Source organism: Phyllobates terribilis, unplaced genomic scaffold (assembly GCF_046119375.1).
Source record: "Phyllobates terribilis strain yellow unplaced genomic scaffold, ASM4611937v1 Scaffold_3__8_contigs__length_932513732, whole genome shotgun sequence".
Lineage (NCBI taxonomy): Eukaryota > Metazoa > Chordata > Amphibia > Anura > Dendrobatidae > Phyllobates > Phyllobates terribilis.
In genome coordinates, this window is record NW_027362763.1 from 69280359 (window position 1) to 69303807 (window position 23449).

The 23449-nt window shown below is 42.0% G+C and overlaps 1 protein-coding gene and 1 long non-coding RNA gene across 3 annotated transcripts in view; one reads left to right on the forward strand and one right to left on the reverse strand.

The window, feature by feature from the left end:
- The window catches only part of LOC141258827 (cytochrome P450 2K1-like), a 40695-nt gene extending 25052 nt beyond the window's left edge, over positions 1-15643 (reverse strand). The window contains exons 1-4 of the mRNA XM_073673993.1: positions 15493-15643; positions 9499-9691; positions 6056-6218; positions 3076-3225 (exon numbers count right to left, since the gene is read on the reverse strand). Coding sequence (XP_073530094.1) covers positions 3076-3225; positions 6056-6218; positions 9499-9672 — 487 coding nt within the window. The 5' untranslated portion in view covers positions 9673-9691; positions 15493-15643. The remainder of the gene's footprint in view (positions 1-3075; positions 3226-6055; positions 6219-9498; positions 9692-15492) is intronic.
- Positions 1-20036, forward strand: part of LOC141258830 (uncharacterized) — a 153384-nt gene extending 133348 nt beyond the window's left edge. Inside the window, exon 3 of one of the 2 annotated variants that reach the window (XR_012318340.1) lies at positions 18281-20036. This is a non-coding gene — a long non-coding RNA (uncharacterized lncRNA). Of the gene's footprint in view, positions 1-17682; positions 17954-18280 lie in introns of those variants that run through there. The other variant, XR_012318339.1, reaches the window with a different exon arrangement.
- Positions 20037-23449: the final 3413 nt, after the last annotated feature.

The following is a 23449-nucleotide window of genomic DNA, read 5'->3' on the forward strand; positions in this document are numbered from 1 at the left end:
ATTCTGATGTCTTCACTAATATATACCTACAAAGAGCCCAAATATTCTGATGTCCTTACTAATGTATACCCACTAGGAGCCCATACATTCTGATTTCATCACTAATGTACACCACCAGGAGCCTATACGTTGTGATATCTTCACTAATGTTTACCACCAGGAGCCCATACATTCTGATGTCTTCACTAATATAGACATAGATCATAGAATCATAGATCATAGATCATAGACTGGTAGAGTTGGAAGGGACCTCCTGGGTCATCTGGTCCAACTCCCTGCTCAAAGCAGGATTCACTAAATCATCTCAGACAGATGTCTGTCCAGCCTCTGTTTGAAGACGTCCATTGAAGGGGAACTCGCCACCTCTCGTGGCAGCCTGTTCCACTCATTGATCACCCTCACTGTCAAATACTTTTTTCTAATATTTAATCTTTGTCTCCTCCCATTCAGTTTCATCCCATTGCTACTAGTCTTTCCTTGTGCAAATGAGAATAAAGATGATCCTTCTGCAATGTGACAGCCCTTGAGATATTTGTAGACAGCTATTAAGTCTCCTCTCAGTCTTCTTTTTTGCAAGCTAAACATTCCCAAATCCTTTAACTGTTCCTCATAGGACATGGTTTGCAGACCGGTAACCATTCTGGTCACTCTTTTCTGAACTTGCTCCAGTTTGTCAATGTATTTTTTAAAATGTGTTGCCCAAAACTGGACACTGTATTCCAGATGAGGTCTGACCAAAGAGGAGTAAAGTGTAATAATGACTTCATGTGATCTAGACTGTATGCTTATGTTAATACATCCCAGAATTGTATTTGCCTTTTTTGCTGCTGCATCACACTGTTGACTCATGTTCAGTCTATGATCTATTAGTATACCTAAGTTTTTTTCACATGTACTGTTGCTTAACTCTATTCCTCCCATTCTATGTATGCTTTTTTCATTTTTATTGCCCAGATGTAGTACTTTGCATTTTTCCTTGTTAAAAAACATTCTGTTAGTTGCAGCCCACTGACATACCAAGAGTCCAAATATTCTGATATCCTCACTAATGTACCCCCATTAGGAGCCCATACATTCTGATGTCATCACTAATATACACCACCATGAGCTCATACAATGCATTCTGATGTTGTCACTAATATAAACCCACCAGGAGCCCCTACATGCTGATGTCATCACTAATATACACCAAAATAGCCCATACATTCTGATATCTTCACAAATATATGATTACCAGGAATCCATACATTCTGATGTATTCACTAATATATACCACCAGGAGCCCATACATTCTGATGTCTTCACTAATATGTGCCACCAGCAGCCAATACTTTCATATTTCATCACTAATATATACCTTCCAGGAGCCCATATATTCTGATGTCATCACTAATATACATAAAAAATAGCCTATATATTCTCATATCTTCACAAATATATACTTAACAGGAGCCCATACATTCTGATGTCATCACTAATATATACCAGCAGCAGCCAATACTTTCTGATGTCATCACTAATATATACCACCAGCAGCACATACATTCTTTTATCTTCACTAATATGTACTACCAGGAACCTATACATTCTGATGTCCTCACTAGTATATATCTATGAGGAGCTCATACATTCTGATGTGTTCACTAATACAGTATATGCATCAGGAGCCCATACATTCTGATGTCATCACTAATATATACCACCAGGAGCTTATCCATTCTGATGCGGTCACTAATATATACAGTATCTACCAGTAGTCCATACATTCTAGGCTCAACCACAAACACAGAGACAAACACACACACACCGATAGATGCAAAGATAGACAGACAGACAGACACACACACACAGACACACAAACTATAGAGGACTTACTACCAGTCCATCTCCTCTTCAGATCTTCCAACTCTCGAAGAGTACAGGATCTATGGTGACATCACGGTCACATTACTGGTCATATGATAGTGATAGATAGATGCTGGGAAAGGAAGTTGTTTCTGAACTCTCTGGAGTCACGACAGACCATTAGTATGGATAAAAATGTAGGTTTATTGTCTATACATTTCAGAGTCCACCGACTCCTTCCTCAGGACAACCATACATTACAATGTATGGTTGACCTGAGGAAGGAGTCGGTGGACTCTGAAACGTGTAGACAATAAACCCTAATCCTGAGGAAGGAGCCGGTGTAATATGGAACGAGTAGACAATAAACCTACATTTTTATCCATACTAATGGTTTGTTGTGACTCCACAGAGCACAGAAACAACTTCCTTTCCCAGCATCTATCTCTGACATATCCATAGGAAGCTGCAGCATTTGGAGTCCAGGCTTTATAGGTGTTGTGTTCCACACAACCCTACTAGGTGAGCAGTTTTTAATACTTTTATGTAACATTTATTAATTGGATAAGACCCTATTGCGCTCTTGCATTTTTCCATATGATAGTGATGTCACCAAATCAGAAGCTACACTGATAATACTATTATGAGTGTAGCTTCTGCTAAAGATGCTGGGGGCCCCCAAGGGAGTTGGGGCCCTGGGCAATTGGCCAAATATTTCCCCCTAATGCCAGTCATGAGTGTGAACACACTCTTTCAGGCATGAACCCCGGGATTCACAATATTTCAGGAACAGCCTTCCGGCCTCTGTTAGTTGGGCATATGCTGACATGCTGGTTCATGCCATTCAGTTATTGGTGGAAAGTCTGGAGTGAATCTTAATGAAATTGTCTTAATTGTATTATCATTATATTATGTATAATTCTATAAAATTCTATTATATAAATTACTAGAATCACTAATCATAAACCAATCCCACAGTATCCCCCATTGTAATCTGTGATGAAATCAAACAGCGTCATCAAAGGAGAAATGTTGCATTACATAGTTCCTATTGAGATCAATGGACTGCTCCTCCAGATGCAGACATGCTGTCTGTCACTGCTAATATAGATGAAAAATTAGAGTCTTGAACTTTGGCCCAGCTTATAATTCAGATTTTGCTAATAAGTTATTTAAAGTGAGTTCTCTATACCAGACACTGCTTGAAGAAAATGAGGACTATCAGCTTACCCTTATATGTCCTAAACTTCTGCACCAGAGACTCGGCCTCTTCAGCAATCTTGTCCTCTATACCCTTCTTCCCCATTCCATAATCTCGTAAGGTCGACAGAGTGAATCTTCTCATTACTTTCCAGTTCTCTCCATTAGCAAGGACAATGCCTGAACATAACAAAGATATGTTACATTACTGTGTCATAAGATAAGACAACCGGTATGGACAACCCTATAGCGCTAACAAGGGACATCCCTAGCGATGAACCTCCCAAAATTTTCTTTAGGCAGATTTGCTAAATTTGGTCGCCACATTAGTTTCTCTCCAAAAATAGTCGACATACCAAGATGGCTGTGAGAAGACATTTACTATGTTTTGAGGTCTCTCCAGACCCGATAACATTACAAATGGAGGGGAGGGAAGGGTTTAAAAATAACAAAACATATTATACTCAACTGTCCAAGGAAATCACTTAAATTACTTCATTGCTAATGACCCCCCCAAGCCCAATCACTGTGCAGGAGAGGAACTGAGCAGTGTTGTGCGAACGTAGTCGGATAAGGTGTCATCCTAGCATGCTCGAGTCGAAACCGAATATCTTCCGTGTGCTTGCAAAATATTTGATTTGTATGTACTGATTCTCTCATCTCCAATTTTCTCCAATTTTCTAAAACTCTTTAATAATACATCTACTATCTCATGCAGTGAAATCTGAGAGAAGATTACCTTTAGGAAAAAAGGCTGGTCTTTTTTTCCCCCAAAACAGTGCCACTTTTGTCCTTAGGATATGTCTATTATTGTAACTTTTAATAACTTTAGTGCAATTTACCCTATCTGCACCATCCTTATGAATATTGATTAAAGGTCAAGTTCCTGACCTTTGTTTCTGTTGTGCCCCCTTGACTTCTCAAAGCATGTGGTCCAATCTATTACTTTTTCTTAGTTTCTCACAACTATATAATTGAATGCTCCTATAACTGTATTGCTTTTCGTAGTGGCTGAATGTATGGAGTTTACTGTATGGGTGCCAAACTCAGAACACAGAAGGACCATTTCTACACTTTCCCCATTTGGGGAACTGGTCCTTCTGTGTCCACCACATGTGAGTTTCTGAAAAGAGCAGTTTAAAGGAGTGCGCCAGAGCTCAAAATCCAAGACTGCACCCGCTCCCTGCTCTGGTGCTGCCCCCTTTGCTATGTACTGGCTGCATTCTACATTAGTGCCAGCACAGGGAATGGCTGCTATCTTGGAATGTAAGTGGATGACGTCAGCCAGTATTTAGTAGAGGAGAGCGGCAGAAGCACAGGGAGCAGTCCATCTTGGACTCTGCACTCTAGCACAGCTCTCTTAGCCCTACTACCCAGGGACAACTCTTATAGCCCTACTACACAGGGACACCTCTCTTATAGCCCTACTACCCAGGGAAAGATCTCTTATAGCCCTGCTACCCATGGACAACTCTCTCATAGCCCTACTACATAGGGGCAGCTCTTATAGGCTTTCTACCCAGGGACAGCTCTCTTGTAGCGCTACTACCCAGGGACAGTTCTTATAGCCCTACTACCCAGGGACAGATCTTAAAGCCCTACTACCCAGGGACAGCTCTCTTGTGGCCCTACTACCCAGGGAAAGCACATATAGCCCTACTACCCAGGAGCAGCTCTTATAGGCTTATCACCCAGGGACAGCTCTCTTGTGGCCCTACTACCCAGGGGCAGCTCTTATAGGCTTACTACTCAGGGACAGCTCTCTTGTAGCCCTACTACACAGGGACAGTTCTTATAGCCCTACTACACAGGGACAGTTCTTATAGCCCTACTACCCAGGGACAGCTCTCGTGTGGCCCTACTACCCATGGACAGCTCTCTTATCGCCCTACTACCGAAGGGGCAGCTCTTATAGGCTTACTACCCAGGGACAGCTCTCTTGTAGCCCTACTACCCAGGGACAGTTCTTATAGCCCTACTACTCATAGACAGCTCTCTTGTAGCCCTACTACCCAGGGACAGCTCTCTTGTAGCCCTACTACCCAGGGACAGCTCTCTTGTAGCCCTACTACCCAGGGGCAGTTCTTATAGCCCCACTAACCAGGGACAGCTCTCTTGTAGCCCTACTACCCAGGGACAGTTCTTATATCCCTACTATCCAGGGACAGCTCTCTTAGCCCTACTACCCAGGGACAGCTCTCTTAGCCCTATTACCCAGGGACAGCTTTCTTATAGCCCTACTACCAGGGACAGATCTTTATAGCCCTACTACCCATGGCCTGCTCTCTTTTAGCCTTACTACCCAGCCCTACTACCTCATAAAAAATATGAAGTTTTTATGTTCAGGTTGGGAGACTCTAGGTCACTTTGAGTTGCACGGACGTCTGCATGAGCCCTTACAATTACAGTGGACCTTTGAAGGAAACCATAATGCTGATGAAGCCCTCTGTGAAAATGACTTTGACACCCCTGGTCTAAAGTCTACCTATCTGTCATACAGTTGACTAATATGACATCCCTGGTAATAAAAATGCTAATCTCCTCTATAATCAGGACTCAGTTATCTGCATTTATGGTGAGAATGTTATAAATGAACGGATTATAGAACTGAAGATTGAAAATAAAGTACGTGAAAATATCTGTAAAGATGAACAGTGTGATATACAATTTCTTTAAAGACAACCTGTAAATGTTGCTCTTCTCCTGGATTTGCCAATGTTTTTCTTTTGTTCCTGCGCCTCTCCATTCCTGAGATATGACTCTTTCTTCCCTGTATAAAAATCTACTTTAATTAGCCAAAGGGAAATGGTCCTCAAATGCTCCTTGTGGGCGTGTTTTTCAGGACCATGCCCCCTTGGCAAACAAGAGTAGATATTTACAGGTTAGAGGAGACCATATTTCAGGTTCAGAGTAGGAAGAAAAGAAAAACATTGCCAGATTCAAGAGAACAGTGGTATGTACACCATATAAAAAAATTACATTTTTATGGGAACTGGAAGGTTGCACTTACCATGATTCTTTGTTGTTTTAGAAAATAGTTTTGCTACAGGCCTATCGACAAATTTTTCCCCGTGGTTGATTAAGGCATCTTTAATGGTATCGTAACCACATAGGACAACCATTTTTGAGAAGCCTATCTGGACGCTGAAGATGTTGCCGTACGTTTTAGATAACTGTGAATATGAAAATGAATGAATTTTTGAATGAATGGTTAATACTATAATAGTTTTAAATACTGATACCGAGGCTTGAAGAGGATCAGAGGTGGGACCTTTGTATAGTGGATCTCCTTTAAGGCTCTGTCTGGGCTGATTTTAATTTATAGAGTTGTTAAAATACTGCTTTCATAGTAGAAAAGTGCTTTGTGATCAACCAATATCAAAAAAGATCATGTATTACCCAGATAAGGAACACTTCTCGCAAAACTATGAAGTGCTGTTATAACAATGATGTCTTCTTAAAGGGAATATGTCTCACTTTTTTTTTCTTATTATTAACCCCTTCTCGCCATGGCCATTTTCCGTTTTTTCCTCCCCTTCTTCCAAGAGCCATAACTTTTTTTATATGCCTGTCAATATTGCCGTATGAGGGCTTATTGTTTGTGGGACAAGTTACTTTTGAATCACACCATTGATATTACTATACAGTTTACAGGAAAATGGGAAAAAATTATTTATCATGTTCATTATATGGTAAAACTGACCTGAAAATATGATTCTCCTGGTCAGTATGAGTACACAGATACCAAACATGTATAGTTTATTTTTTAAGAAGTGAAAAGAAAAAAATTCCGAAATTTGTATGAAAAAAAGTTTTTGCGTTTGTCGCCATTTTCCATGACTTATAGCGTTTCCATTTTCAGGATCTGGTGCTGTATGATGGCTTTTTTTTGGTTGAGGTTTTTATTTATACTATTTTGGAGTAGATAAAATGTTTTGATCACCTCTTATAGTATTTAACTTCAATGTTGTGTTGACCAAAAAAAATGTAATTCTGGTATTTTGATTTTTTTTTCGTGTTACGCCATTTACCGATCTGATTAATTAATTTTATATTTTGAGAGATCAGACATTTCTGAACACAACAATACCAAATATGTATATTTTTTTATTGTATTATTTTGCATGGGACAAATGGGGGGCGATTTGAACTCTTCTGTTTTTTTATTTTGTTTGTATTTTTAAAAACAGTTTTTAATTTTTTACTGAATTTACTATTTAATAGTCCCCTTTTGAGACTTGAAGTTGCAATCGTCCGATCGCCTGTGCTAATCATAGCAGTGCTTCTGTACTGCTATTCACAGTATATCAGAAATCATGATCTCCATGCCATGGGTTGCCATTCACAGGGGGCTTGTAATGACAGGCAGAGGGGTCTTCTGCAGACCCCCGGCTGTCGTAACAAACCATTGTCCCCCCGTGATTACGTAAATGGGCGGCAGGAATGACACACCTACGGCCGGCACATGTTAAATCCCACTGTTAGAGATTGACAGCGGGATTTAATTGGTTAACAGGCGCGGGTGGTGCGCATGATAGCTTAATAAATCAGCTGTTATGTGTTAGGAAAGATGCGAGTTCAGCTCCGGAGCGCACATCAAAGTCATGGGCATGACATATGACGTAAGTTTATGTCATATGTCATGAAAGGGTTAATAGATATACTTAGGCTTTTATCCTAAATCATATGACAAGGCTCGTTAAAGAGTCAGTATTGACTTTTAAGATTGCTACTTTCAGTAGGTGGCACTAGCGTTCTAGTCCTCTTCCTCTCTGAAGTGGCAGAGTTCCCAAGCAGTGACTGGAGTATCTGTCCTTATGACTACAATAAACCATACACTTCATAGAGGTGGCCTTTATGGAAGAGTGGGCAGAAAAAAAGTCTTTACTTACACACCAAAAATGATAAGGCTTGTTTTTAATTTGTCAAAAGACATATGGGAGGTTCCCCAAATGTATGCAGGAAGGTGCTGTGGTCAGATGAGACCAAAATGTAACTTTTTGGCAATCAAGGTAAACTGTGTCTGGTGCCAAACCAACACAGCTCATCACCCCAAGATAACCACAGTGAAACAAGGTGGTGGCAGCATCATGCTGTGGGGAAGGGGAAGATGGATGGTGCAAAATTCAGGGATATTTCTGAGCAAAACCTGTTTCAGTCTGTCAGTGATTTGAAACTGGGATGGAGGTTCACCTTCCAACAAGACAATGACCCAAAGCATACTGCAACACTTGAGTGGTTTAAAGGGAAAAGTGTAAATATTTTGGAGTGGCCTAGTCAAAGCCTAGACCTTAATCTAATTGATAATCTGTGGTCAAAATTGAAGATTGCTGTTCACAAGAGGAAACCATCTAACTTGAAGGAGCTGGAACAGTGGCAAGATGTGAAAAGCTCACAGAGACTTATCCAAAACTTGAAGCTATAATTGATGCAAAAGGAGGCTCTATAAAGTACTGACTTTAGGGGTGTGAATAGTTATATACACTGAAGTTTACAGTTATCTTGTCCTATTTGTTGTTTGCTCCACAATAACAAGAAAACAAAATGTTCACAGTTGTAGGCATGTTATTTATATGAACTGATGTAAACCTTCAAAAAAAATGTAAAATTTCAGGTTGTGAGGTAGTAAAACATGAAAAAAAATGTCAAGGGGTGTGAATACCTCGCAAGTCACTGTATATTCATTCCTTTTAACAGACAAATAATCATGTAGGCTCCTTGGCTTAGACTCTAAGGCTCAGATGTAATTTCTTCTGCACCCCAATACCCTAGCCATCCTCAGGAAAAGCCATGATTAATGCATGCATCATGCTCAAACCAGTACAAGTTTTGCCTAGATTGTACCCTTAAAGGGGTTGGCCCATCATCCCTAATATCACCTATTTAAGTTGTTGATAGCTAGGGTTTCGACTTGTTGGCAGGCCTTCGAATCCCTAAAAATTGCTCTAGACTCCCCTATTTGAATGAACCCTTTAAAAGCTTTGTCTCATGAAAGACAGTTATGACATATCTATGAGTTATGCCATAAACTTCTCATAAATGCAGGTCTCAGCTTTGGTACCCACACATATCACCAGAATGGGGATCCGCTGATACCTTGTTATCACAGGTGTCTGATGACCAGTTAGTGGAGAGATGGCAGCACATGTACCATCTCCCTCAATTCATTGGTATGGGAGTTAGGAACACAGCCAAGAATATTTTCTTGACTATATTTGGAACTCCTATAGTTATGAATATAGAAAGCAAATGCATGATACTAAACACTTGCCAGAATGAGGGGTCAGAGGACCCCATTTTGAAAATTGTTAGGGTCTCAGAGTTGAGACCCACATCTATCAGACATTTATAGCATATCCATATGAGCCAAGAACTTTAAATATTATAGGTACAATATCTAGAAAGCTTATATTTTTCTGGCAGTTCTGGATTATACAAGAAGGTCCACATTACCTCCACAAATGTCTTGAATGGCTTTGACATATTAATCTTGAGAATATTTCCTATGATTGGTAAGGGTCTTGGTCCAGGGGGGAAATTTTTGTAAATTCCTTTATTCCAATTTTTAGAGGCAAAGAACACAAATAGGATCACCAAGACAGACAGGAGGATGGTGATGGTGTCCATGGTAATGTCTTCTTAAAATCTGGAGAAGAAATGACAAAAAGATATAAAGGAACAAAATAAGTACGGTAGTCATAGTCCCTGTTTGATGATCATTGTATATCATCTGACAAGAGCAGAGAGGTGAACGGACCCAGAAACTTTCAATTGAGAGTGAACCCCTCTCTGTCACGCTTGATCATAACTAGATGAAGGCCTCTGCCCCTTGGTTAGAGAAAATAGTGAGGGTCTGAGGAAGCCAAATTTTCATTAATTACTGAGAAAATATTTATCTCATAAATTATTTCAAAGTTTAGCTTCTAAAAATGAGCAATGTTACAAAATACATGTTAGGCAGATTTGCTTGAATTGACTGACAGATTTGATTCTATCCAAATAAAATTCGATACAAATGAAATCTGCCCCAAAAATCTTATATGTTATTACTCTCTGAGGTAAGTATGAACCGAAGGTAAGGTGCTAAAATTCAGAACTCAATTCACTATGGGTCCTTAGTTTTCTCTTTGATCTTCACATCTTAAGGTTTCTGCTCTTTTCGTCATCTATCTTCCACCCTTCCAACTTTCTATCTTTTCTGAAATCTTCTGGTGCTGAATAGGTCTCAGGACATAGTCACATTTGCCACATCCCCTGTTATTGATGCTGTTTGAACCTCACATGCCAACATGGTGAGGCCTAGTTAGTACCGAAAGCTCTCCGCCAGAAGACTAAGAACGAGAAGAATGAAAGTCAGAAGACAAGAAAACAAAAGATTCAAAGTGGGAAAGGGGCTAAGCTTGGAACTGTGGCATCAGGACAGACGAGGGACATACACAGAACAGGAAAGTATAATTGTTTATTATTTTCTATCACCTTTCCTGACTCTATTAAACATCCAGAAAAATTGCGACCACCTAGCCTTCATTTTGCTAGATTTGTTCAAATTGAATTCAGAAAAATTTGGTTTCTGACAAATCTAACTTTTTTGAATAATACCTATCGAATTCAGTTTGCTCCTTTCTGCTACTCTTTCAAAATAGAAACCCCCAGGGCACCAAACAAAGAGGGACATAACTTTGGGAGAGGTGGGCCTTTAATTTCTGCTTCTTTGCTTGTATAGCTGTGTAGACTTTTAGCAAGATTGATTCTGCTTTAAGCGGAAGGATCACAGTATTGTCTGTGCCTGGTGTTTTTCTGTGAGGAGGGTGGGGCTTAAATAGGGGAGGTAACTCTGTGTCCATCTCTCTCCCTCTTTCTATTACCATTTGAACTGTAGGAAACATCACCCTCCCTCCCACATTGTTAAAATCACTGTCCTGCAAATCGTTATTTAACTATTACTTGTATAATGATGAATGCTTTATTATATTTGTTTAATTAGCAATTGTATATCTTGTACCATGTCCAATTTTAACATGGCTATCAAGAGTTAACATTAGTATTAAACTTATAAGCCCAAGGGAAGGGCAATCCCACAGCCATGGCTCACTAGAGGTTTCCTCCACAGGGTTTTTTTCCTCTCTTGAGCGCTGTAGGATGTCTCTTTGTGAGTCGCAGGTTTGCCAAGTTTAGTCCCCTTAATGCTTTTGCAGGGGCATCTGTGGCGCCCCTGCGGGTCCAGTCACCACAAAGGTACTGCATCTCACCCAGAAGTGTGGTACCCCACTGTCAGGTAAGGAGGGAGTACTACCCGGCACCCACCCACCTACATCCAACACTACACCAGTCCAGACCAGCAGGTGGGGCAAGATGCACTTATTCACTGCTGAGCCCTGTCTCTAGCTGGAAGGGGGGAACCAAAAGAGAAGGAACCATGTAGTGGGTGTGGGTGGAGGAAGTAGATCAGTGGAGCACATAGGGTAGGATTATATAAAGGAGGGTAGAAGGTTTTAGTGGCAGTCAGGAGAAGGAGATCAGTTGAGAGGAGTCAGTGAGAGCTCAGGAGTAGCTCTGCTGAGAAAAGCAAGGAAGGACAGTTAAAGGAGTCGGGCCCAGTCAGAGAGGCCCAGGAGAAAGAAAGTGAAGAGAGAGTATGGGAGCAGTGCAGAAGGGCTCCAGAGTAAGACAGAGGGGATCCCAGGGGCACGGCGAGTGCAGAGGCCACCCGTGAGCTCGAATTCACGCTGACGTGGAGGGATCAGGCCGCAGAAGGGGACTGGCCCAGACTAGTGGAGAACAGCCAAGCTCAGCTAGCCAACCGGAGGCTGCAGCCTTTTCAAGGTGTTGCAGCCAAAATCCAAAATTATATCGCCGAAAAGGTGGCCGCATAGGGTCCAGGGGACTGAGAGCACGTCGCCCGACAAGGACCGAGGCCACTGGCTTGGGAAACTGATTGTGAGGCACAGGGCAAGAGGGCGAGAGCCAGCGCAGTGCGATGATTGGGAAAGGTACATAGAACGGGGTCCCGCTTAAGTTCTCCTGAGATACCTGAGAGATTGCTGGACCTCTACCCCGGAGGACACAGGACTATGTCGGTGGTCATTATCGACTGCAGCAGTAAACTGGAACTGCCTAGAATTGTGGGTAAAGCCTGAAGACTGCACCCCACTGTGTCCTTGACTCATTACTGCGCCACCAACCCTGCACTACACAGAACCAACAACAGCTACCTCATAAATCACTATATCCTACCCTGGAGCTTATCTCTACCTGTGTCGAGCTGAACCAACTCTGCTGCGTCACCATCAGCTCCAGTGTGGATCTGCACCGCAGTGGCGGCCCCATATAGCCGCATACCACAGGTGGGGTCACAAACATTATCTCTAAAAACTTTATTGCCCTTTTACTTTAATCTTTAATTGACCACCCAGGGTCACGGACCGGGTCACTGCTACCGTGTCATCCCCCAGCACCGACCGGCCCGGCTACTGAGTACCCCACGGCCCAGGGGGCACATTACATCTACTTTATAAGTTTACCAAAGTAAAATAAGTGCTTAATTTATTTTTAAAAAATTGCTAAAAGTGTCATATGTGGCCTGGAATTTAAAACCTGTCACGGCTTTGTGGTTTAGGAGTCAGGTGGAAGTTGCTGGCAGGTAAGTTATGGTGGACTCATTTTAACTAATAGAGGATGTAAAAGAGATGTATTTATTATAATTATGGCTAGTCCATACGTGACAAGCATGTTGTGTCCACTCACTTCTTTAACCCTTTCGCAACCTTGGGTTTTTATCGTTTTTGCTTTTTCGTTTTTTGCTCCCCTTGTTCCCAGAGCCATAGCGTTTTTATTGCTTGGTCAATATGGCCACGTGAGGGCTTATTTTTTGCGGTACTAGTTCTACTTTTCAACGCCATTACTAGTTTTACCATATCATGTACAGGAAAACGGGAAAAAAATTCCAAGTGAGGTAAAATTGCAAAAAAATTGCAATACTACAGTTGTTTTTTATTTATTTTTTTACCACGTTCACTGAATGCTAAAACTGACCTGCCATTCTTATTCTATAGGTCATTACGAGTTCATAGACACCAAACATGTGTAGGTTCTTTTATATTTAAGTGGTGAAAAAAAATTCCAAAATTTGGTAAAAAAAAAAAAAAAATAGTGCCATTTTCCGAGACCTGTAGCGTCTCTATTTTTCGTGATCTGTTGCTGAGTGAGGGCTTATTTTTTGTGTGCCGGGCTGACGTTTTTATTTATAACATTTTGGGGTAGATCCAATGTTTTGATCGCCCGTTATTGCATTTTATTGCAATTTTGCGGCGACCAAAAAACGTAATTCTGGCGTTTAGAATTTTTTTCTCGTTACATCGTTTACCGATCGGATAAATTTTTTTTTTATATTGATAGATCGGGCGATTCTGAACGCGGCGATACCAAATATGTTTATGTGGGGTTTATTTTTTATTATTTTATTTTGAATGGGGCAAAAGGGGGGTGATTTAAACTTTTATATTTTTTATTTATTTATTTATTTTTTTAAACTTTTTTTTTTCACTTTTTGCTTGCTTCAATAGTCTCCATAGGAGACTAGAAGCAGCAGTTGTCTGATCGGCTCTGCTACATACAGGGGACCAGCAGGTCCCCTGTATGCAGCAGAAATGGTCCTGTGCTATGAGCGCCGATCATGACAACCACAGGCGTCTGCTGCAGACCCTGGGTTGTCATGCACGCCCATCGGCGACCCACGATCACGTGACGGGGTCGCCGGTGGGCGGGGCTTAGGACGTGCTTCCAGGAAGCGCGCGTTAAATGCCGCTGTCGGAGATTGACAGCGGCATTTAACAGGTTAACAGCCGCGGGTGGATCGCGATTCCACCCGCGGCTGTTGCGGGCACATGTCAGCTGTAAGAATCAGCTGACATGTGCTCGGTTTAGTGAGGGCTCAGCGCAGCCGCCCTCACTGAACGGGCAGTATGCAAATGTGCGTACTAAGACGTCATGGGCTCTAAAGGGGTTAAAGATTGTAAGCTTTCGAGCAGGACCCACACTCATCCTGTAACTGGTGAATTATGTGTTACTCTGTAATATCTTTATTGTCTGTACATGTCCCTCTTAATTGTAGAGTGCTGCAGAATATGTTGGTTGGCGCTAAAGAAATAAAATAATTTTTTGGTATTATTAAAATGTCTTGTGTTGAGGAATTAACATTTTGCTTCACTGGAACTAAGGGGGTATCGATGACCCCAGAAAAACATCACATAGCATTATCTCTCTTCCACCATACTGTACAACGGACACAATGTAGTCAGGTGTGTTGCATTCTCCTGACATTCACCAAATCCAGACTCATCCATCAGACTCCAGATAGAGAAGTGTGATCCGTCACTGCACAGAACATCTCTACTCCAGAGTCCAGTTGTGGCAGCTTTACATCACTCCATCTGACGTTTGGAATTGTGCTTGGTGATGTACAGCTGCATACAGCTGCTCTGCTTGACCATGAAGCTGCCGGTGGGGGCGCAGTGTTTGTGCTGATGTTAATACCAGAGGAGGTCTGGATTCTGCAGTTATGGGGTCAGCAGAGCGGTGGTGATTTTTCAGCCCTCTGCTCCTCAGCATTCACCCCCCCGCTCTGTAACGTTGGGGGGTCTCCACTTCATGGCTCAGTTGCTGCGGTTTCTTCCACTTCTCAATATTATCACTCACAGGTGATGGGGAAGATTCAGGAGGAGAAACGTCAGGAATGGACTTGTTACCCCGGTGACTCCTATTACAGGACTGAACTGGTATCAGTGAGCTCCGCACCACCGGCTGATCTGTCACATGTTAGTAACGGCAGACGGCATTGCGGGGGCTGGAGATTATACACTAAGGATGAAGGGACCGATGATATACATCGGGGGCAATGGGACTTAGAAAATACTTGTGTCTATATAGTGTATATGTATAACTTATTGACCAAAGGGAATGGATTAAATGAACTATATTTAACATATCAGAGCTTCGGGAGGGGAAGAATAATCACACATACTCTGCTCATAATGGAAGTAGATCTCTGCTATGCTTGAATGAGCTAAATGTAAGAACTATTATGTACATGATATAAACCAGCAAGCAAGGGGAATGTAGCGGAGGCGATGCAGCAGCCAGGAGAGGGCTACTGAAGGAGACTCTCTTGTGTGATTATGTACGCCTCCTCCGAAACATTCCCATTCACCGAGTCTCCAAGGTGAAACTGGAGACGCAGAAGAAGAAAGAAAAGGGTAATATTACAATAAGTCACAGGCTGTATGCTGATTCCAGGCATTTCTCCACAGGGTTTGGAAGCAGCTATGAAACGTACATGTACAATTCACTATCACCTCTGACATATATTATATGGATAATTAACACATTATGTTGTATTATTACATAGAAGTTAAGCATGTGTATTAATAATATTAAAATCTTGCTCCTTACTTGTTTGGCTGCAGAAAGTGGAGAAGGCACAAGACCTGAATGAGTCTCCGCTCACTGACTGCAATCCCTGCTCTTGTAATCTCCAGGGCAATATATAACTCGTAATAATAGCACTTTGACCAGAGTCTATAAATGCAGCTCCACCCACGCCTGAAAATATGGACCGGAAGTCTCTCATGTAGCATGTCAGATCTAATGAACAAGAAAGTCTATGTTATCTAGAAGGTCCCCTCTCCTGTAGAGTGTCAGCTCTTATGTGCAGGGTCCTCTCTCCTGTAGAGTGTCAGCTCTTATGTGCAGGGTCCTCTCTCCTGTAGAGTGTCAGCTCTTATGGGCAGAGTCCTCTCTCCTGTAGAGTGTCAGCTCTTATGTGCAGGGTCCTCTCTCCTGTAGAGTGTCAGCTCTTATGTGCAGGGTTCTCTCTCCTGTAGAGTGTAAGCTCTTATGTGCAGGGTCCTCTCTCCTGTAGAGTGTCAGCTCTTATGTGCCGAGTCCTCTCTCCTGTATAGTGACAGCTCTTATGTGCAGGGTCCTCTCTCCTGTAGAGTGTCAGCTCTTATGTGCAGGGTTCTCTTTCCTGTAGAGTGTGAGCTCTTATGTTCAGGGTCCTCTCTCCTGTATAGTGTCAGCTCTTATGTGCAGGGTCCTCTCTCCTGTAGAGTGTCAGCTGTTATATGCAGGTTCCTCTCTCCTGTAGAGTGTCAGCTCTTATGTGCAGGGTCCTCTCTCCTGTAGAGTGTCAGCTCTTATGTGCAGGGTCCTCTCTCCTGTAGAGTGTCAGCTCTTATGTGCAGGGTCCTCTCTCCTGTACAGTGTCAGCTCTTATGTGCAGGGTTATCTCTCCTGTAGAGTGTCAGCTCTTATGTGCAGGGTCCTCTCTCCTGTACAGTGTCAGCTCTTATGTGCAGGGTTATCTCTCCTGTAGAGTGTCAGCTCTTATGTGCAGGGTCCTCGCTCCTGTACAGTGTCAGCTCTTATGTGCAGGGTCCTCTCTCCTGTAGAGTGTCAGCTCTTATGTGCAGGGTCCTCTCTCCTGTACAGTGTCAGCTCTTATGTGCAGGGTTATCTCTCCTGTAGAGTGTCAGCTCTTATGTGCAGGGTTCTCTCTCCTGTAGAGTGTGAGCTCTTATGTTCAGGGTCCTCTCTCCTGTAGAGTGTCAGCTCTTATGTGCAGGGTCCATCTATCCATATATCTATTATCTATCTTTCTATCTATCCCTCTATCTATCTCTCTATCTATCTATCTATCTATCTATCTATCTATCCATCCATATATCTATCATCTATCTATCTATCTATCTATCTATCTATCTATCTATCTATTATGTATCTATTATCTATCCATCCATCCATATATATATATATATATATATATATATATATATATATATATATATAGCTATTATCTATCTATTATCTATCTATCATCTTTCTATCTATTATCTATCTGTATTATATCTATCTATCTATTATCTATCTATTATCTATCTTTCCATATATCTATTATCTATCTATTATCTATCTTTCCATGTATCTATTATCTATCTATATATTACCTATCTACTATCTATCTATCTATTATCTATCTATCTATTATCTATCTATTAATTATCTATCTATTATCTATCTTTCTATCTATTATCTATCTATCTATTATCTATCTATGTATATATATTATCTATGTCAGCTATCTATCTATTATCTATTCTATATTTATCTATCTATCTATCTATCATCTATCTATTATCTATCTATCTATTATCTATCTATCTATTATCTATCTATTATCTATCTATCTATTATCTATCTATATTATATCTATTATCTATCATCTATCTATCTATTATCTATCTATTATCTATTATTATATCTATCTATTATATATCTATCCATATATATAAATATTATCTATCTATATATTATCTATCTATCTATTATCTAGCTATCATTTTTACAGTATTTTATGTTATTTCATGTTTAGAGATGAGCAATCATTCTGAAATTCTTTTTGGGCAGATGTGCTTGAATAGCCAAACAGATTTGATTTGCTGCAAATAAAATTTGTTCCAAATTAAAATTGACCTGATTGCTGGTATTACGATCTGAGGTCCTTCCAGATCCCAAATCATAACAAAAAGAAGGGAATGAAGCGGTAAAACAATTTTAAAAAATTACACTCACTTGTCCTAGGGCTGCCCTCACTTGTCTTGCCACTGCAGCTCTCCGCTCACCACAAGTCCACATGTATGCATGAGGCTTGATCACAGCTGGAAGACCTGAAGACTGGAGGAAGCTAAAGGAGGACTGAGCATCACACTGCCATGACAAGATGGATCTGGGACTGCACTAGTACAGGGTAGTGAAATCTTGTATTATTTTTAACTCCTTCCCAGCCCTCAAAAGCATCTAGCCTGGTGGTTATTTTGCTGGATTAGGGTGCAGTCAGACGGACATATAAATTTAACCGAGATCAGAATGCAATGCAACTTGACAGGTTCATGTTGTAGCATCGGCATCTCTGCCTCCTGCCAGGCAGAGACGCCGTCCCTCTCACCTCCCCGCTCCCCGCGCAGCGTCCTCCTGCGCTCCTCTTCCTGCTACTGCCGGCGCGCGCAGCTTCCCGGGCACTGTGCTTAGGGCGCGCTCCCCCTCTCTTAAAGGGGCCACGCGCGCCGTCCTAAGGAGTCCCCGGCCAATAGCCGAGGGTTCTCCCATATATAAGGCACCTCCTCCAAAATGGAGGTGCCCGAGCAAAAGTTGTTGCACAGCATACTTACCTCTGCTTCAGCCCTCAGGTCCAGTTGCCAGCCTGACTACTGTTCCAGTCCCCCAGTCTGACTACTTTCCAGCCCGACAGTCTGCCTTCCGTTCAAACTGCCAGTCTGCCTATGGGCAAGTCCGCCTGCTTACCAGGAAACCCCTTCCAGTTACCTGCCTGCTACCTGCCGTGCCTGCTGGCCCGCTCACCTGGGAGCACTCGCCTGTTACCTGCCTGTTACCTGCTAGCCTACCTGGAGGCTCTGCCGTCACTTGCCGTGAACACCCGACTGCTAACCTAGAGACTTCTGCCTGCTTGGCCGTCACTTGCCATAGCCTACCTGGAGGCTCCTGCTGTCACTTGCCGTGACTACTTGTTTGTTACCCTAGAGACTTCAAACTGCTCTGCCGTCACGTTCCGTGACCACCTGTCAACTATCCAGAGACTTCTGCCTGCTTGTTGTGTCCATCCGCTATACCGGTCAGTCCCAGTCTGCTGACCCATGGGAGCCACCTGCTCTCTTACAAGGTCGTCCCCAGAGTAGCACCTGGTCCCTCTGCTCGGTCCATCCCTGGTCACGGAGTTGTTAGCCGCCGTACGACCAGAGTCGGTCTTAGTTGATACTTAGTTACGCCCCTCTGGGTCCCTCCTTGCACCCCGGTAAAGAGGTTCCACCACCCGGATCCGTAACACATGTATTTGTCACGCTCGGGTGGGGAGAATTGCTGGACAGTCCATGCACTGCGTTCTGTTCTTGTCTATTTTATAGGGCCATTTAGCTGAGCCTTTAGTGAGAAAAAAAATCCTAAAAACTTCAGATTCAAATCTGAAACATTCAGGTAATTCGTAACCAATTCATCCAGTCTGTATTTGTGCTCTCTGAGCCGGTGACACTGAGCTATTTACAGCAGGGTGTGAGCTGGAACCAGTCTGATGAGCTCCTTTGTGGGAGGGAAGGCAGATTATACAGAGAGGTGAGAAGAGTTCTCTTCCTTTAGTAAATATTGACGTTTACCACCTGCAATAAGATTCTATTTCTGCCTGTGAATTACATAATATTTTTGGAACTTGATGAAAAAGAAGCTTAATCTGCAATGAGGGACAAGGATGCCAAAAGCCCATCAGTAACATTGATTTTGGAGTCTCATTCTACAGCTACCTGCTAATATTATTTGTTCTTCGTTCATAAATTCTCCATACATACAACCATAGAATGGTGGCTGTGTTTGATGGAGCTACCTGGGCTGTCAGCAGGTCCCACAGTGGTTGGACGCCCTCAATGTACAGTGCAGCTCCATACACTGTGTAGTGCCCGATCTCAGACACTGCAGCTCCTCCAAGCTGCAGTAACCAAGAACAGCCACTAGATGGCATACTGAACAGTGTTTTTTCAACTATACATGCTGTGTATATCTTGTGACCACAAGACCCAGTGACACCTAAAGGGTGAGGATGTCAGAACCCTAAAAAATCCAATATTGATAAAGGATAAAATCCTTTGAGGAACAGAAAGAAGTTGCAAAATGAGTGGTGAGAAAAGGGCCCAAATGGCAAGGTTGAAACGAGATCCAGGACGGAAGGATACAATGAGATATGCCGCTACCCCTTTTTATCATCTTATGCAATGTATGTAATAAAATGTATAGTTTGTTACATAAATGCCTTTTTATATGGTGCATCAAATACAAAGTGTCACGCTCTATACTCGAGGAAGGTGGGGTCCCCTGCATTGAGCAGGAGGTAGGACCAGATGATCCTGGAGATCCCTTTCAACTCTGCCTTTCTATGTTTCAGCAATCACTTGAGTTGTTAGTGGTCAGACATCCACCGATACATTCATTTTTACCTATCCTGTGGATCAGAGACACAAATAATAATCATGAGGCCCCATAGCAGATGTCCCAATTAACCCTCCACACTGTGTAATGGCCCCCACACGTGTGGTCTGCTGCTACTAGCGGTATGCTACTGCTGTGATTAGATGAACACAAGAGTCAAGCAAATATATGAAAATTACATTTTTTATTTTTTTTTTCATTTCGGAATTCAATTCACATTGAATAAATAAAATGTGAATTGTACTGGCCGAAAGGGGTTTTAAAAAATACCCCACTTGTACTCACCTCTCATTAACCCTTCCCTGTCACTGCTGGTCCTCCTGTAGTCTCTTCTGCTTTTTATCTTCTATTTTCATTCCTGGACTCCAGCCACCTCTATTTTTATATTCAATTCAATGGAGTCCACAAAGTTGCAAAGGGTGCGATGTGTGTCATTGAAGTTAATGAAGTTTTGTTGTGCCCCATGCAATCACATGGGTAGCGACACAGTTCATTTACGTGTGTTGAGCTATGGCGCCTAATGAGCAGAGAACCAAGATGAAAATGGCTAGAGGCCTGGAAAGTAGATAGAAGATAGAATACAGAAGAGCTATTCAGAGTAGCGGCAGCAGCATCAGGACATGTATAGGGAGGGCTGAATAAAAATGTATATATGTGTTTTTTTCTACCAAGAAAATCTTAAATTACAGTCGTAGCACAAGTGAAGTCAAAGCAGTCTTTATGTTTCCCTGCCCAACACATGTTCCATACATTGTGCTTTGACCCCCCCCACCCTAGATGATGCACACTGTGCGAAACGTGCATTGGCTGAGATGAACATCTGGACTACCTTGATGCAGTTCATTGGTCCTGTTTTTTTCTTCGTATGTACAGTACAGACCAAAAGTTTGGACACACCTTCTCATTTAAAGATTTTTTTTGCATTTTCATGACTATGAAAATTATACATTCACACTGAAGGCATCAAAACTATGAATTAACACATGTGGAATTATATACTTAGCAAAAAAGTGTGAAACAACTGAAAATATGTCTTATATTCTAGGTTCTTCAAAGTAGCCACCTTTTGCTTTGATGACTGCTTTGCACACTCTTGGCATTCTCTTGATGAGCTTCAAGAGGTAGTCACCGGAAATGGTCTTAATCTTCACTTCACACGTGTGCCCTGTCAGGTTTAATAAGTGGGATTTCTTGCCTTATAAAAGGTGTTGGGACCATCAGTTATGTTGTGCAGAAGTCAGGTGGAAACACAGCTGATAGTCCTACTGAATAGACTGTTAGAATTTGTATTATGGCAAGAAAAAAGCAGCTAAGTAAAGAAAAACGAGTGGCCATCATTACTTTAAGAAAGTGTCCCCAAGTGCAGGTGCAAAAACCATCAAGCGCTACAAAGAAACTGGCTCACATGAGGACACTCCCAGGAAAGGAAGACCATGAGTCACCTCTGCTTCTGAGGATAAGTTTATCCGAGTCACCAGCCTCAGAAATCGCAGGTTAACAGCAGCTCAGATTAGAGACCAGGTCAATGCCACACAGAGTTCTAGCAGCAGACACATCTTTACAACAACTGTTAAGAGGAGACTTTGTGCAGCAGGCCTTCATGGTAAAATAGCTGCCAGGAAACCACTGCTAAGGATAGGCAACAAGCAGAAGAGACTTGTTTGGGCTAAGTAACACAAGGAATGGACATTAGACCAGTGAAAATCTGTGCTTTGGTCTGATGAGTCCAAATTTGAGATCTTTGGTTCCAACCACCGTGTCTTTGTGCGACGCAGAAAAGGTGAACGGATGGACTCTACATGCCTGGTTCCCACCGTGAAGCATGGAGGAGGAGGTGTGATAGTGTGGGGGTGCTTTTCTGGTGACATTGTTGGGGATTTATTCAAAATTGAAGGCATACTGAAGCAGCATGGCTACTACAGCATCTTGCAGCGGCATGCTATTCCATCCGGTTTGCGTTTATTTGGACCATCATTAATTTTTCAACAGGATAATGACCCCAAACACACCTCCAGGCTGTGTAAGGGCTATTTGACCAAGAAGGAGAGTGATGGGGTGCTACACCAGATGACCTGGCCTCCACAGTCACCAGACCTGAACCCAATCGAGATGGTTTGGGGTGAGCTGGACCTCAGAGTGAAGGCAAAAGGGCCATCAAGTGCTGAGCATCTCTGGGAGCTCTTTCAAGATTGTTGGAAGACCATTTCCGGTGACTAGTTCATGAAGCTCATCAAGAGAATGCCAAGAGTGTGCAAAGCAGTCATCAAAGCAAAATGTGGCTACTTTGAAGAACCTAGAATATAAGACATATTTTACTGTATTGTATTATACTGTACTATATATAATTTTTTTTTTTCTTATATTCACTATTCTGTATACTGATTGTATTTAACACCATTATCGCTGCTACTCATTACAATTCTGCCTGGAGAGTTGCCGTGTATGTACAGTGGGGAATATAAGTATTTGATACACTGACGATTTTGCAAGTTTTCCCACCTGTAAAAAATGGAGAGGTCTGTAATTTTTATCGCATGTACACTTCAATTGTAAGAGACAGAATCTAAAAATAAAAACCAGAAGATCACATTGTATGATTTTTAAATAATTAAATTGCATTTTTGTGCATTTTTGCTGGTGTTTGCTCATTCTGTCTCCCAAAAATGGAATACAAAGCATCAAAAATTATCATGTGCCCAAAAATAGTACCAATAGAAACGTCAACTCATCCTGCAAAAACATGCCCTCACATCACTCTGTCAGCCTAAATATGGAAAAATTATAGTTATGTGTAATAAAAAACGTCTTTTAGTGTGTGACAGCAGCCAAACATAAAAACCCGGTAAAAATCTGGTATCGCTGTAATCACACCGACCGGAAGAATAAAGTCATCTAATCACTTATACCACATGAGGAACGGTGTAAAAGCTATATAAAACCAATTCTTCACCTACTATTGATTTGTTCATTTTGCCTCCCAAAGATTGCGGAGCGGCTCGGCTCACATTTATTTTGTGCTCTGCGTTGAGCGCTTACACTGGGGTTTCTGTTTAAATCTCTGAAATATGTGATTCAGACCAAACCCCCAGTTAAATGTTCCCTATAATTAGGCAAATGGAGTCACTGTGGACACTGTCTGCCCTGTGATCCGACAGTGTCTGCCTTTTTAGGCATACATAAAAGTGCCCTGCCCTACGGAAGTGGCAGTGTAGCCACGAAACGCGTAGGCCAAGTAATAAAGAAAGTTTGGTTTATCATTAACCCTTGTGTGTCTCTGGACCAGCGCGGAGGATCAGCCCTGCTTCTTATCTCCTCTCATTGTTTACTGATCAGCGGGGTCTCCTGCAGTGGCCAACTGACA